Source organism: Alligator mississippiensis, chromosome 10 (genome assembly GCF_030867095.1).
Source record: "Alligator mississippiensis isolate rAllMis1 chromosome 10, rAllMis1, whole genome shotgun sequence".
In the NCBI taxonomy this organism is placed as follows: domain Eukaryota; kingdom Metazoa; phylum Chordata; order Crocodylia; family Alligatoridae; genus Alligator; species Alligator mississippiensis.
In genome coordinates this window covers 3132957-3149013 of record NC_081833.1, presented here as the reverse complement: position 1 = coordinate 3149013, position 16057 = coordinate 3132957, and the positions used below count along the sequence as shown (strand labels likewise).

Below are 16057 nucleotides of genomic sequence, written 5' to 3'. Positions count from 1 at the left end.
CTACATTCCTTACTTAAACCATGATCCCATTACTGTCAACGGAATTTGGCCCCACTGTAGAATGTGGCACTGAGCCCCAGGTACCTGCGATACTGTGTTTGTTTTCTGGGGAGCCAGATGTATTCAAAACATAATGGGGAGTTTGGGAAAATGGGCTACGCAAGGTGACATCAAACATATGTACCTCCTGAGATCTTCATCCTCCTGCACATCCTCAAAGAGTTCCTGGGTTCTCTTTAAAAAAAAAAAGGCAGCGAATGAAAACCATCATAGAAGTATTTGAACCATGAGGTTCAAAAGCTTGATTAAGCCCTTGCTCAAATCTCAACTAAAGGGCTACATAGTTAGGTCGCCTCAGGAGAAAGCTCTAAAGAGGAATTCTGATTTTGTCATAATCCCAGTCCTGTTCTCTCTTGCACCATCCCTTGATCAAGGTCAAATTACTCCTCACCCTGATGGCTTGTGTTTTGAAGCTAAGGTTCTACTCATTTGTTTAGGTTCAGAAGATGTTGAGTACTGGGTAAATCAAGCAGAAGTCACTCTTAGTTGCAATGGGAGCTGAAAGCAGCCACCTGTCCCCAGGATCAAGGGTGTGTAAAGCTATCTTCATCATTCCCTACTCTAGTTTAGTCCCAAATTAAGGAAAACTCAGGCAAACCCAGGGGACAAGAATCCTTATCTCTCTAAAGGCAGAAAGGAAAACAAATTATTCTTACCAAATACAGTACCTTGGAAAGGCCTACCCCACCACCCTCCCTGCAAACTGAAGTTATTAGAAAAAAAAACGATTACTACTTTGCTTGTAAGCAGCTGAGAAAAAAATAAGTTTCAGGTGTAAATTGCCATGTTTTTGTAAAATATACTCTCTCTTGAAAAATCCATACTTACTTCAGTTGGCAGAATATTTGGACACAGCCATTTTTCAAGCAGTATATCCCAGATCTTGTTCATATCTATGTTGTTAATTTCAGCTACTTCCTTAGCAGCTACATGAATATCTAAACATAGCCAATGCAAATATATTTAAAGATTCCTCATTAAGGGATTTGTTCATAAAACTACATTCCCTTTTGACCCTCAGAGCTCTAGGTAAAGCATACTAACCTGGATAATCTTTGCCAGTTGGATTTTGAATTCTTTGATCTATGCTGCTATGCTCATACAATAAAACAATAAGGTTTGCTGGCTTCCCAACAAGCTTTAAATGTTCTGTAGTGTTCAGCTTGTGGGTTATTAGCACGTTTTCTGTAGCTGACCTCTGGTATTGCATGCGTAACTTCTTCAGCAGCACTTCAGCTTTTTGATGCGACTCATCCTTTAGTAAGATTTTAAACAAAACAGAGATGAATTCCTTTTCATTCAGAGACTTTATAAAATATATGTCAGCTTTTAACAACCACATGGTTAGTCTGATCTTGCAGATGAACATTGATCTAGTGTATATGGTCTATTGTTCTGTGGTGTTTATACATCTGTTTTTGTAGACCTTTTAGTGCCAAGCAGAAAGATTGTAGCTCTTATACATTAGTAGGAACAATGAGCATTGATATGAATTGTGGAAGAGTCAGGAAATAGTTCAATTATACACTAGCAAATAAAGCTAAGAAATCTGATGGGTAATACTAAAAAAACTGGGGCTTAACTATATGCCTAGTAAGTATGAGTCTTCAACTACAGAATGGTCCTAATGGAGATGTCTCCAAACCCACACAAACTAAGCCCTGCAAGCTTAGCCTGGGATCTAAGAGTCAAGCTAAAATTATTTCTGGGTAGCATGTCATCACCTAAAGACTGCATTGGTACAAAGTTAATAATTCAATTAATTTATAAACAGAAATAGAATACAACTCATTTCTCCCAGAGCAAAGTGTGAGATTACACTTACAGCTAAAAAGAGAAGAGACATTTTATAATAAACTTCCACCCTCCCCTTGTCCCCTAGAGGAGGGGAAAAAAAAAAATCAACCAGGAAATATTTATACATGCAGGTCTATTTTTTGTTGGGAAAGTAACAAATTAAAGAGAAGACAGGAGCCTTCTGTAGGTGCTGTTTCTGAAGTCACTCTCCGTATCAGAGGTTTGTTTTATACAAGCGGGTACTGTTCCTTTGATTGAAGGGTTGGTCATTTTTTTTTAATTAGTGGAAAATGCCTTTCATAATTTGCTATGAGGCAAACTATCTGTTACAATTTAAGTTACAAAAGACAAACACGCACAGTTTCTCTATTCAGACAGTAGTCTTGTAGATCTTGTGCCATTACCTTGGCTGTAGTATTATTTATCCATTTCTCAGCTAAAGAGAGACAAACTTTCAATGCTTGAATCTGGTCAGGCCCTGAGAAAAAGTAAAGAAGAGAATTACGGATACACATCTTTATCAATCTTTCCTAAAGTACATACAGTATCCTCAGTAGGGTTTCAAAGGCATTTAATTAAGTATGATCCAGAAAATTATAATAGTTTTCCTAATCAAGTTTCAAAGTATTTTTCCTTAGCATGGTAACTTAAACAAACAGATGTAGATGAGAGACTCACTGGTTCAATGCTGTATGTCTGGCAGAATATTTGCATTCAAGATCTGATCTGAAATTACTGTTAAATAATTAGTACCAGATTTTAGTTTTTAAATCTCACACTTGCTATTTAAGCCCCCAAACTATCATAAACTAACTCAAATGGATAAGTAGAAATATTTTCAAGGGCATTTTTTTCACTTTGATTTCCCTTGCTGATTTCCACTCCCTCACCAGAATTTACAATACATTCAACTCTATGAAGATTCACATTTATTTCTGTTCGTTGTCCTTCTTTCTCCTACCCCTTTTCTTTATCTGGTCTTGTTTAAATTGTGGACTCCAGAGGATTTAAATGATGTTGTTTAAAAACAGTATAACTGAAGCACCCTGCAAAATGATGGCATGACAACATAAAGTGTTTCTTAACAGAAATGTACAACTCATTGCTTTTACTTGCATTCAGCAGCTCTTTCCTCCTAACTTTACTGTAATGCCTCAAACTAAGTTTATGAGACAAAAAGCTAAGGTAGCCTACATATAAGCATCTACATATTTTTCTCCACATACTACACAGATATTGTCTTTCTTCTTCCTCTTTAATAAAACAATGATCTTCATACCTGTTGGAAGTTCTTGGGCTATCTTGTGAGCAATCGCTACAGCCCATTCTGGATTAATTATGGATAACAAGTAGGAGTGAATGGTCTGCACAGTTTTAGTAGTTTCCTTGTTAATCACCGAAGAACATCCACATTGTCTCATTTCAAATACTTTTGGCTTCAGTTTTTTCTCAAAGACATGCCTGGCTGCAGACATGTATAACGTATCCAGAGAAACCTCAAAGATAAAGAGCAAGTTATAATTTAAAATGAGAGAGACAGACACAGAGACATGCTCCCTCCCAGGAACAAAGTATTTTGCAAGTAAAATTTCCTAATGATTGAGCTTTACCTTCATCAATTTGGAAATCAAAAGAAGTGTTGGGAAGGACTCCTCACTTAACTCTGCAGCTGCAAGAAAAACAGACAATATTCTAGTGCAAGTCACAGCAAAAGTGCAGTTTTCTCTTGTTGAATGAGGGACTTTTTACCGGGACTAGACATGGCACTCTAGTGGTGAAAGAAAAAAAAAAAAAGATCTGCTGTTGGTCTGAGACTTGGGGTATCTGGGATAATTCCCTGCTCTGATAGACTTCCTTTAAGCAAGTCCTTTGGAGGCAGAACCTCAGATCATGCAAACTGTTCTCAGCTCCTAGGAAGTTAAAGAACCCTGTTCATGCATCTTTGTCTCAAGTCCCTATTTATAAAAGAGGCATTGGTATTTATGAGGCTTTGGGAGAATAAACGTATTAAAGACTACATTACTGTTGAACTGAGAGTTAAGGAAAAGATGTGTAGCTAGCTAGCTAGCTACATAGAGTACATACATATAATACTCCAGAAACATTGTGTGGTTCTAAAGAATATCAGATGGAAAGGCAGCCTGGTTTGAGCAGCTGGAGATAGGGCAATCGTGTTCTCTAAAACATATTGGTGTTCTAGGTCCACTGGAGGGGAGATTCTTTGATAAGATTCCAGGTGTTTCAAAAGGCTCAAAGCCTAGAAGAACAGGAAGAAAAAAAACACCATGTGCATTACACAACTAATATATTCTTCAAGTAAAAAAATAGTCCCCAATATCTACCTAGAAGGGGTAGGTATATATATATTATTTTGCCATGATTACAAAATAGCTTCAGGATTTTTTTCCTCTCTTGAGAAAAAGCTACAGTTCCCTATTTGACTGAATCTGTTTCACTCTCATATACAAATTTCCAAAATGAGAGATGAAAGTTATAATAATTGAGCAATATAAGAATCTAGTGGGATGAGTTTAATTATATAAAAAAGCAATAGTTGAGAGAAGCTGTAAATAAAGTGACAATGGATTTCTTTTAAATGATCTGTTGTTGTACCTGATTCACTTGGATACTTATACTTTTTTCATCAGCACTTTGTATCACTCTTAGGACATTTTCAATAGTTTCATAGTCATATGGATCAAGCTGTTCCAAAACACAAAACAAGAGATAAATGATTTATGTACTTTGTAATTTGACTTTTAAAACAGTAATTCAGTATACATTTTACTATTTTAATTCCAACTATGTAGCTATAATATTGAAGCTCTAACATATACGTCAAAAGCATCCTTCTCTTTACTGTTGTCATTTACTTCCCTTCTAAAAAATGTGACTAGGGGTGCACTTATACAGATTTTTGGGGCTGACAGCGATAGCCAATTTTTAAGAAGGCATATTGGCCGATACCGATCCAATTTCTGATACCAGCTTGGCAGCTTGAAGAGCTGCATGCAGCTGGTAAGTCTGGCGTAGCGGAAGGGGAGGAGGGAAGCGAAGGGGCATGGGAGGGCACAGATCAAGGCCCCGCAGTGAGGGAGGAGTAGGGCTGAGGCAAGCACTGTCCGGCAAGGCACGGCAGGGTGGGGTGGGTGCAGGACTGAGCCACAGCTTGTCCAGGGAGTGGGCATCTCCTGCCACCACTACTGCTCCCGTGGCTCCTTGGAGAGTCTGCTCCACAGACCAGCAGAGACTCCCTATGCCTGACGAAGGGTGACTGCACCCAAAAGCTTGCTAAGAACTTTTTTCCAACTACTCAGTTGGTCTAATAAAAGATAAATCACATCTACCCAAAGAACCTTGCCTGCCTATTTTTTAAATTGGTCCTTTTAAGAATTTATACTTTAGTGCATCCCTAGAATTCGTTGTTTCCTTGCTACAAACAGTGTACCCTATAATAAGAAAACAGAAACGATGTGACCAACCTATTAAAAAAAAATACTAGAAGAGCCAATAAAACTAAATAAAACAAAAACTAACAAGCTATAGTAGTAACAGCAAAAGAGCTACTCTAACCACAGTTCTTTATTTCTAAGATTTATAGTCTATAGCAAAGGTTGTAAGGAAGTTTGGTTTCAGTTTTCCTTTTTAGCAGTTTTATACATGACTGGCACACACCTCAGAATGGGAGGTTAGTAAAGAAAACAGTGTTTGATGTTAGGTGCGTGCTGTGACTATTTTACCTTGTGCAATATTCCACCAAGGCTAATAACCAGGTCTTGTGTGCTCTTCAGCAAAGGAATTATTTCTAGGGCTTTGCCCAATAATGTCGAAGGGGGTAGTTTCTCCGTATTCCCTGCTGAGTCACCTTCCACGTGATTTATATTTGCACTCTGGAGGAGGAGTGTTTCAATGCAAAGCTGCAGTGCTGTATCACTGTCCAACATGTAAGTGCTAAAAAGATAAAACATTACTTAAACTGCAGGGGATTTTTTTTAATGACGGTTTATTTACTGCATGAGAAAACAGATCTTTAAACTAAAACAGACTCAGACAAACACAATTATTATTGTGGTAGCAATAAAATACTGGGTTAACTTGCTTCAGTTTTTACCTGCAATATTTCAGCAGAAGGTTTGTATCTACAGTTGGATTCTGTACTAGAATTCTTAGGAGTTCTCTCTTCCGTATTGATGGCTCTCTAAATACAAACTGGAAAGAAATCTGCAGATAAACAGAAAAAAATCCAAAAATAAAATTAGGGGTAGGTGGGTTAGTAATGGCTTTTCATGTATGCATTATTTCCCAATAAAATACTATGCTTGCTGCAAATTTACATTTAGTGTATCACCAGAATGAAACATTTGTTCATGAAAAATAGCAAAATAAAAAACAAACAAACCACTAACTGCCAAGAAACTGAGATTAAGGAAATTAAAAAAAAAAAGCCCCCAAAAATTAATTCACACACTCAACTCGCAACAAAAATGGTCATCTCTCAGACTAAGCTGCCATTTTAAATGAAAACTTTAATGTATAAACATGTTAAAAAGAACACTCACACCAAATTTACCAAGCTGGATACCCCATTCTGCATCAGTAATTAATTCCTGGAATTTCTCTCTCTCTTCTGCTTCACCATAGTGACTGGCAAGTTGTGCTCCGACCCGAGCTACTGCCTTTAAAAAGAAAAAGTGTAAAAGAAAACTATAGTTAAAAGTGGGATCTTGTATCATCTAGGCCACTGCATAACCTTTTGCAAGCTATGAACTCTTGTGTTTCAAACTCTCAAGCTATAAAATGAAAATGCCTCCCTTTTCCTCGTAGGGGATATTTTTCAGGTCACCCCTGTCCCCAAATTAGGTAATAGCCAATATTTAAGTGCTTTAAGAGGAAACTTTATTTATCAATTTAGAGTAGAACATCTTAAAAATAATTCCACCATGCCATATACAAATCAAGTGATGCAGAAATCAGGATTTATAAAACAATATTATCTGTCTTTAAAGCAGAGTTCAAAGAGTCTGATGCATCTCAAGAGACCCTAAATTATTTGTTAAAATAACTGTCACAGTTTCATCCCGTCTCCATTGCTTCATTATTTTTTAATTCTCCCCCCCTCCACACACACTTCTTTCATTTCATTCTTTAAATTACCAGAGAGAGAATTTTGAAGAAGAAGATATTACAGGTGCAAGTTTACTTCATATCTTACCAGAATAGTTTAAAAAAGTGTAGGAAGGACCACTCTAATGCACCACTACACTAGACAGTTAATCTCTGAAAGCAGCACTTCAGTAGCATATATAAGTTAAGATAAGAACAGTGGCTCTGAAGGGTTACCAGAATTTTATTGTAATTTTGCCACGTGTTGTTTATGACATCCCAGAGCTTTTTAAACATGTCTTCCTTGGGCAAGATCGTACAGTACCCTAACGCCAGACTGAGATCTATCAGACGACAGTTGAAAACCTGTGGAAATAAATAGGCATATTTTAATAATTAATAAGCTTACTTTAAAAACTTCCAGTTATGCATTACACATTGATGGGACACTTTCATTATTTAATGTGTTAAGCGTTCAGTTATACAAGTCTATTGAGCCTTTTAGTTAAGTTAGAAAATAAGAAAGGAAGAAAAATAGTTTAGCAGTATATTCAAAACACAAAGTAACGATGTAAAGGGAAGTCAATCTAACAGTGTAGTCAGTTCATCTTTTAGAAGAATATTGGCATAGTTCAGGATCCACAGAGAGCCTTTAAAATTCTGTTTCATTCATGGAGGTAAAAAGATTTCAGGATCTGAGTAGGTGGTGATGGAAAATGCCCACAGATCATAAAAGGCTCTTATTTTAATCCAATAGGGCCTGAAAGAAATCAGGACCATATACTCTGTAAATAGAGATTTGCCTTTATTTAGAGTTGGGGTTAGCAATGTTTTGCAACAAGAAGATTCTTTAACAGGGCTTAGTTCTGTGTGTAGGCTGCTTCCAACCCAACCTCCACCGCCACCACAGCTGCAGCCACTGCTTCCCTCAACAGTGCGGTCCTTGCTACTTTTCCCTGCCACACAGGTGAAGCCCCCTGTTGTAGAAATGCCACCCAGGCCCTCACCTCCACCCCACAACTCCCCAAACTGGATAAAATGGGTCTGCAGGAAACAAAGTGGGAAATAGCAAGGTCCTTGCAAAAGGTTTTTTGTATAGGGTACGCTCACCTTATATAGCAAGTCCAGGCCAGTAGTCATAATCACTGAAGTGGATTTCTGTTTCATGGCAATAAGAAAGCTTTTGGCATCAGTCAGCATTTTCCCATCATGTAACTAATGACAAAAACAGAGTCAGACAGTTAGTAAAAGAAAAAAAAAAATCAAATTTCACAAGAAATCTAATTTTCTTGTTATTCTGACCATCTTAGAGAGGGAGTGGAAAAACACTGGACGAGTATGTCTTTTTATCAACTTTAATTCAATCCTTGCTCTTCTTACGGATAAGATATACCAGTTTATGATGGTGATATTGCAATGTGAAACAGTCCCCTGCTACGAAGCAGAAGGGTGACCACTCCTTCCCTTCATACAAACCACTGAACCACTCTGATGGTGCTAACTCCTAGTGAGAGGATGTGTCACAACACCTATCTGCTCAGCCATCTGTTCAGGAAACTAGCCTAAAAGTGGAAAGGTTGGGCAGATTTCCAAAGTTTACATTCAGCAAAATCCAGTCTAGGTTTTCTCCATACCTTCTCACTCAGGGACATGTTCATGTTGTTTGTTACACAGTGCTGCAGGCAGGATCCAAATGAAGAGACTATTAGCCGCAAAGCTAACTCGCATTGACTGCATTCTGTAAGGTTCTGAAGCAAGGCACAGATGGGTGTTCGAGCTGGCAAGAGAAGGTTCTGTCCTGTGAAAAGTTTCATCAGAAGAATGGTTAGCATATATCTGAAACATGCATGTTGGCTAAACCTAATTAGATGCTTGGAATTTATACTGAAAGTGACTTCGCTCCTTCTCCATTAAGGTGATGTTATGTGATCAGCTTTTGCATTGTTAATAAGTCTTGTTTTTCCATAGATTTACACCATACTACAAAAATTGTTTTTAGTTCAGCTACCAGTGGCTGACCCTGACAGGGATCAGCTGAGTCATTCTGGACAGGCTCTATACCCTCCTACAGAAGAACCTAGGGCGCTATTACTAGTTGTAACTTTATAAAACAGCCTTCATGCACAGATCTCAAAGCACTATAGTAAGGTATCATTATCCCCACTTTACAGATCAGGAAACTAAGACACAAAAAAGTAAAGGTGTCATGCTCATTGTCTCACAGGTGAACAGAGCCAGAAACTGAATACAGATTGGCCAGGATACTTGTCTCCTTACCTCCAGCCCGATGTCCCAATTCAGTGCTGCCTCTCTAGAAAGTTTCTGACAATATGTGGAAAGTCTTAGCCAGTGATTTGGGATTAATGAAATATGTTCTTGGTTTTTCAGGTTTAAATTAAACATTTAGCAATGTGTTAGTTTATTTTAGTTTTGCAGTGGTACTTTGCCATTATATTACCTTTAACAAATGGACAGTTTGCCAAGCTGGTACAGTCCAGAGGATATATCTTGTTCTCTGCAAGGAAAACAATTTTTTCAGAAGTGCACTAACATCTCACCAAAGTTAGAAACCTTGCAAATATCTTAAAGGATTATACCTGAAACCAATTTAGAAATGTAGCTACATACTAACTTGGTTATGTGTTCTGAAAGATTTACACCTCACGATTTAAATCCTGAGAGCTAGGATATTTTCTGTGATTTTTTGTCCATTTACCTTGTCATTTTTTTTTAATCTTCATTTTCCTAAAGGAAGGAAGGAAAAACAAAAAGCCCCAAAACAACCTCTTTCAGATAAGAAATCTAATTTTTAGCTTATTAATCAATTAGTGTCTCACTTAAAAATAGAGCCGATTCTATCAAGAACACCTGAAGATAATACAAAAAATATAATACCACTGAAAGTGACATGTGCGGAATATGAATGTTTATAAATGTATTGCTGGAGACATGAAACAATTAAAAAAAATTCAGTGCTTCTGAACCAAAATGAAAACGTGTTTCCAATTTCGCACCAAGTATAATGCCAAGTTCTAGCCAGAGTTCTCGATCTTATTAAGCAACAGCATGGGTTTGGTGAGGTGCATTTGGAGAAAGTGCCAATTAAAAAAAAAGTGGGTAATTTATTTATACTCATAGCAAAAAATCAAATTTACTATGAATAAGATCAGGATAATACATAGCGACTCATTGCATAATAAAAAAAAAAAAATTACCGGCAAAAGGCATAAGGGAAGAAAGAGTTTCATATGCAACTGGGAGCACCATCTGTGGTTCAAGAACTATCCCATCTTCACTGAAGAAATCATCATAAATCCATTCTTCATAAGGATCTTTATCAGCTCCAAATGATGCTGTCTGAATAAAAACCATTATCAAGAATATGGAAACAAATGCAGATAAACAAAACACATTCGCCAGGAGCTGCAAAGTCTACTTATCAACGAGCTAAAAAAATTCAAGACATTACACTTTCAAATGTGACTTTCATTATCTGAATGTTCAGCTTTGAAAAAGGTATTACCTTTGCTATAAATCCATAGTTTTCTATTTGGCACTGTCCATAAATGTCCTTGGCAATCGAGGTATATTGACATAACTCCAGAGAATCTAGTAACAGATCTGTGAGAATTTAAAAAGTCATTATCATTTTTCAATAAAATGTATACATTCTACATTGTAAAGAAAGCTACCATTTTGTAAGCATCCTCTTTTTTTTTTTTAAGAGGCATGCACAGATATTCAGTTTGTTTTCATGTTTAATAGAAAAATTGATTGCCTGGAAATCTGGATTTCAGCATGAACACAAATTAGAAACAAGGATATTGATTACCTGGACTGCATATTGTAGCTGCTTGGCAAGCCAGCTCATCTATCACTGCAGGAAGGTTCAACTCTTTAGGAGTAATCATTGGAACATCAGCTCCCAACATATGGCAAAGCTTTTGACAAGCTAAAAACAGCATCTTTCCTGTTTCTTCATTACAGTGATGTTCATATAAGTCTCTTTATGGAGAAGAGAGGGGAAAATAAATGGTTAGAATGTTTATTTAAGATGATATTTATAACTTGGGTTGCTTTTGAGATGCTTAGTTATCCAAACAACAAACAATCTAAGTAGGGACTGCAAGGGGATGGAAAACTATTTTAGTTAGCTCATCAGTAAGTCATGCAGCTAGACACAAAAGCTGAATAAAAGAATACAATTAAAAGACAGGCGGAGTTTCCCTTGTACATGAATACTGAATATTGTAAAATAAATATTTTTTAATAAAAATGTAGGATATAATACAGGATAAATATAGGATACAAACAGATGTTGCATTTGTTCCAGGATAAACCATTTTATTCCTGAACAAGAGTGTTATTATTCAGACATCCGTGTCTGTAGTCCCAGGGTTAATCCTAAAGAGGCTCACAGGATAAGTAGTATTAAGAATTTATCCCAGGATATCGCAAGGTGCATTTGAATAGTTAACCTGGATTCCCTCATTAGAAGGGTGATGTGCGTACACTCCAATCATGGAACATTTCTGTTTTGGGATAAACACTGGAACAACCTGTCCAGGGACAAATGCAATTTTTGTTCCTAGCCCTACTTTAGTTACATTTTCATTCTGTACCTCCTTTAAAGAAGAAAACTGAAATGTAGGTAAGAGCAGAACCCTATCTAATCAGGCAAAGTGTGCAAGGGGGAAGGATGAAATATCAAAAGCATGATAGTTTAGATCCAGAGCTTTCTATGTATTCATGAGACTCAAGAAGCGAAGAGGGAGAGGTGTGTGGCTGATTAGTTTGTCAATCCATATTATTCTTTATCTTCTATTAAATTGGTGGAATTAGATCAGTTACCATGTCCCTTTACCTAGTACAGAGAATGCATTAATAATCTCATTATAACAAAATCCACAGGAATTGCCAAATAATCTAAAGAAACAACTAAACAAACTAACATTTGTAGTCTTCCATAAAATGTGGCATATTGTTTAAACAGATCTACTGTTCAGCACTTCCTCCATCTAAGGGGATCATGTCTTTGCAAGTACCTTCCAGTGATTGCAGGGTACTAGAAATAACTTACTACATGTGTTTAACTCTAATATATTAGGCAAAATTAAACATGCTTGAGATTTTACCTGCATATTTTAATAGCCTCTTCAATTTTTCCAGTATCTAATGCCCTCAATGCGAGCTTTGCCCCCAGTTCCTGCTCTGTCTTTTGCAGAAGCAAAGCCAGTCTGTAAAGTCTTGATTTAGTGGAGCAGTTCTTTGTTTCACCTTCTTCTGAATGGTGATTTATTGCTTGTACTTTTCTAGATTCTGCCACAGACTGAATGGTTTCATAGGCTTTTATGTACTCTTCAACGAGCTGAGACATCAGTGAAGGATTCCCATAATCTTTGACTGAAATAAAGATATCAAAATCCTCCTACAACAGAAAGTAAAATAGCATGCTGTCATCTCATTTAATTTGACATTCTTTAGAAATCTGTTGTATTTGTTGACATGATTCCGCATTCAGTGCTTTAGTGATGAAATTGTTCTTAGAATAGCAGCATTTACTAAATTACAAAACTTTAATTAATTAGTAGATAAGCAAAATAAATATTAAAAAGGCCACTGCATCATCAAAACAGATTATATTTTATAAATGTAATATAACCTTTATAAGCTGTCTCTTATTAGCAAATCTTTGCTGAAAAGTAGAACGAGCATTAGGAAGGTTCTACTAGCAGCTTAAAATATTTTACAAAACAGAAACCATGTATCTAGTCTCATAAATTTAAAGACTGAATTTTAATCCCTGAGTGGCGCTGGAAGACACTATAAACGGGATATTGTGAAGTTTTATCTACAGTATCAAAACTGAAAACTGATCTTTCACTCAAAATCAAGTGGTAGAGTTAAGAAGTATTTTTAAAAAACATGTTTGCTTTGGCATCTTTATTCCATGGTGGACTGATTAAAAAAAACCTAATTTTAAAATCACATTTAAAATCAGCAAGTAGCAGTATTATTTAAATATTGATTTTAATCCTGTTTTGCATTTGTACGTTAGGAATTGACCTAAAGAAAAATTCACTCCGATTGGAATAACCATAAAAAACACAATGATTTACAACTATATATAGCGTCTATATTGAATCTGGAAAACTACCACCATCTATAAATATTTATGTAAACAAAATACCTGTATTCAGATTCTTACAAGTGTTTACATGTTTTATGTTGTGATACAGCAAATGACACTTCATTTACTAAAGTTTAACATATATGATTTTTTTCAAGCTCTATTTAGGTGGAAATTGGAATATTATTTAAGATATTCTCTGCAGAAGCTAGCTAAACTCAAACCAAAAGTTATCCGGGCAAATAGTTTTCTGTAATATCCAGACTGACAGTATCTAAGGTTAGAAAAAAAAAAACTAAAATGCTAGGATCCGTTTCATTGTAAAAACACAAAACAGGATAATTAAAAGGTTGTACATGAGCTGTGAGAGTTATAAACCTGCAAAAATTTCAAAATTGAAGCACGTTTTTACCAGATTCCGTATATAATTAAAAAGCAATACCCTTTGTCACTAAAATGTTGAGTTCATTTAAGCAATATTTTCAAGTGATTTTAGCAGATTATCCCAATTGTAAGACAGAACATAATTATGATTAATTTATGACAACATATTTTAAAAATTATATTAAAATCTAATAATCATTTTATCCACCCTTCTTTCTCCCTAAATAAGAATGTAAAATTTGTTTTTAAAGTATAACATAAACAAAATCTATTGATCAATCAAGTAATTTCTTTCTTATCCTGGTCATTAAGCACTTTTAGTCTAATACAAACAATGTTAACAGCAAGTATATTTTAATAGGATTCATGTCGTTTAATAATATTACTGAGTGCAACATCAAGGTAAAGAGTAGGTTCTTAAACTTAAAATATTTACCTGCAGACTGGCAAGCGTTTCAAACATTTTCAAGTTCACTTCACATTCATCCTTCTTCAGAGGATTTTCTGTAAGATAGAAATATGTTCCTTACTAAGCTGCTTATTAGGTAAAATATAAAAACCACAGATTACAATTTACCTTTCTGAATGCTGAGAAGGAATTTAAGAACATCCACAAGTGATTTTGTTATACACATTTGTGCTTTGCGCTGAAAAAAAGAAAGTTAATTTTATTTAGTCTTTGATGAATTGAAGTTTTAAGTATGCACAGCTAAGAGTGATCTAATAGTGATGGCAGCAAAATTAGTTAACTTAGTCCAACAGTCAGATAATACTGATTATTATAGATAATATGTAGAATTTCTAACTGGCTGAAGTAAGGATTAAAAACATCCCAAAAAACAAAAACAACCCTAATGCACTAGCAGGAGTCATTTGTGTAAGTCTCTACCAAAATAAAAATGTGCCTTTATAAAGTATAGCAATGATTTCTGATAAAGAAGTTTTATATCATGTCATCTGCTTTTTCATACATGGATGGCTAGATAAATAAAGCAAAAAAGCACCAATTTTTAAATATCTGAACTGTTTATGAGGTTTTAGAAATTCTTCAAACCACTACTCTTTTCAACATGTATACAGACTTCAGTGTTTGGAACAGTCAATACATGTATTTTATGAAGTTAAATTGGTTAGTACCTCTTCAGAATTATTTGCTTCTTTTTGTAATGTCAGTTTTGCCCATATAGTCAATCTTTCTGCAATTTCCTCAGCTTCCACAACAGGCAGAGATTTTAATAAGTTTAGAGATTCTTCTCCCTACAAAGACATAAAGCATAGTAAAAACTGCTGAGAACAATTAATATTTGCTGTTGACAGTCTGGTTGATGGACTGGTCTGACCAGTTCTGTCAGTTACATTTCTTTACTTTAATACTATGTTGGCAAGAGTAGTCCAAGACTGAGATTTCTTAAGCTGCCTTGTATAAGTTCATCTAAATTCTGCAAAAGAAACTGCATTGCTAGGGACAGTTGCAGTGTGTGCGCACACATGCGCACGTGCATGTATGTCTGTCTGTCTCTATGCATAAGACAACTGTGCCAGGAGAGAAGCTCAATACCCTTCCCAAAGAGAAATGGTTTGCAATATCCTCTGTTCTTAGAGCCTCTCTATAATGACAAACATACAGGTTCCAACATCAGGCAGAGGCATAACAACCAGGTTCTACACCCTAGGGAGTAAGGGCAGCAGTGGCAGCTGGGCTGGTGCTCAAGTCACCACCCCTAGCTACACTACTGACATAAGGTGCCAAATATGGCAATATCTCCCAACCAGAAAGTCTTTTTTTTTGTTGTCAGTGAGGTGGTCAAGCACCTTCAGAAGTTACCATAGTAAAGCTCATTAGAAAACATCTAGCATACTTCAAGAAAAGGCTTCATCCCAAGCCTGTCCACATAGGTGAAAACTATTTTTCACCTTTTTGCGCAATTAATGAATCAGCATTTGCAAGGTTTTACACTGTGGCAGAACTTGGTAGGTTCTCAAGCATGCACTGCTTCCTGTGATGGAAATGTTAGTTCATAGCCTAGAAAGGATAAATCAACTTAGTTGTATCTTAAGCTATAAATACAATCTTTTTAATACCATGCATTATGACAAGCTGCACATCACTACTAGAAACATGTAGTTTGCATGTAAAAATACTGCAGTCTGTGCAAGGGTGTGTGCAGCTTTTGAAACAGTACCCCTTTTTTCCCTCAAAGTCTTAGAGAATATCAATCACATAACTGAATATTTTTGTACCCTGTCTTTATCAAGCAGATCCACCATCCTCAGAATATAGACTTCCACACTGGGCAACATACAGGCTGCTACAATTTTCAAAGCATCTTCTAAACAAGTAGGAGTATCTTGTTTAAGAATGTATCTCGCCAACCTCTGAAATGAGAAAACAGACACAGATTTTCCTATAAAATGTGCTGGCAATTTTAGAGACCACTAAAAGCAATGGGATCATCTTGGTTCCAGGAGCCTTTGAATATCTGGCCCCTAACATCAAAATGCTCAAAGACTGGCTTAGGAATTGGTATTTAAAAATATAAGTCATAGAAACAAAGTAAAAATCTAAACAGAAGCAGTCACTGG

At 36.0% G+C, this 16057-nt stretch overlaps 1 protein-coding gene across 2 annotated transcripts in view; it reads right to left on the bottom strand.

The window, feature by feature from the left end:
* KNTC1 (kinetochore associated 1) overlaps positions 1–16057 on the bottom strand; it is a 45481-nt gene that overhangs the window by 12207 nt on the left and 17217 nt on the right. For both annotated transcript variants that reach the window (XM_019486832.2, XM_019486831.2), the window contains exons 30-52: positions 15716–15850; positions 14612–14731; positions 14052–14121; positions 13911–13978; positions 12096–12388; positions 10793–10965; positions 10484–10581; positions 10176–10317; positions 9419–9475; positions 8595–8758; positions 8071–8175; positions 7198–7326; positions 6417–6533; positions 5969–6078; positions 5598–5808; positions 4471–4560; positions 3943–4114; positions 3468–3526; positions 3137–3353; positions 2262–2335; positions 1105–1315; positions 889–998; positions 185–234 (exon numbers count right to left, since the gene is read on the bottom strand). In XM_019486832.2, the coding sequence (XP_019342377.2) occupies positions 185–234; positions 889–998; positions 1105–1315; positions 2262–2335; positions 3137–3353; positions 3468–3526; positions 3943–4114; positions 4471–4560; positions 5598–5808; positions 5969–6078; positions 6417–6533; positions 7198–7326; positions 8071–8175; positions 8595–8758; positions 9419–9475; positions 10176–10317; positions 10484–10581; positions 10793–10965; positions 12096–12388; positions 13911–13978; positions 14052–14121; positions 14612–14731; positions 15716–15850 (2975 nt within the window). The remainder of the gene's footprint in view (positions 1–184; positions 235–888; positions 999–1104; positions 1316–2261; positions 2336–3136; positions 3354–3467; positions 3527–3942; positions 4115–4470; positions 4561–5597; positions 5809–5968; positions 6079–6416; positions 6534–7197; positions 7327–8070; positions 8176–8594; positions 8759–9418; positions 9476–10175; positions 10318–10483; positions 10582–10792; positions 10966–12095; positions 12389–13910; positions 13979–14051; positions 14122–14611; positions 14732–15715; positions 15851–16057) is intronic.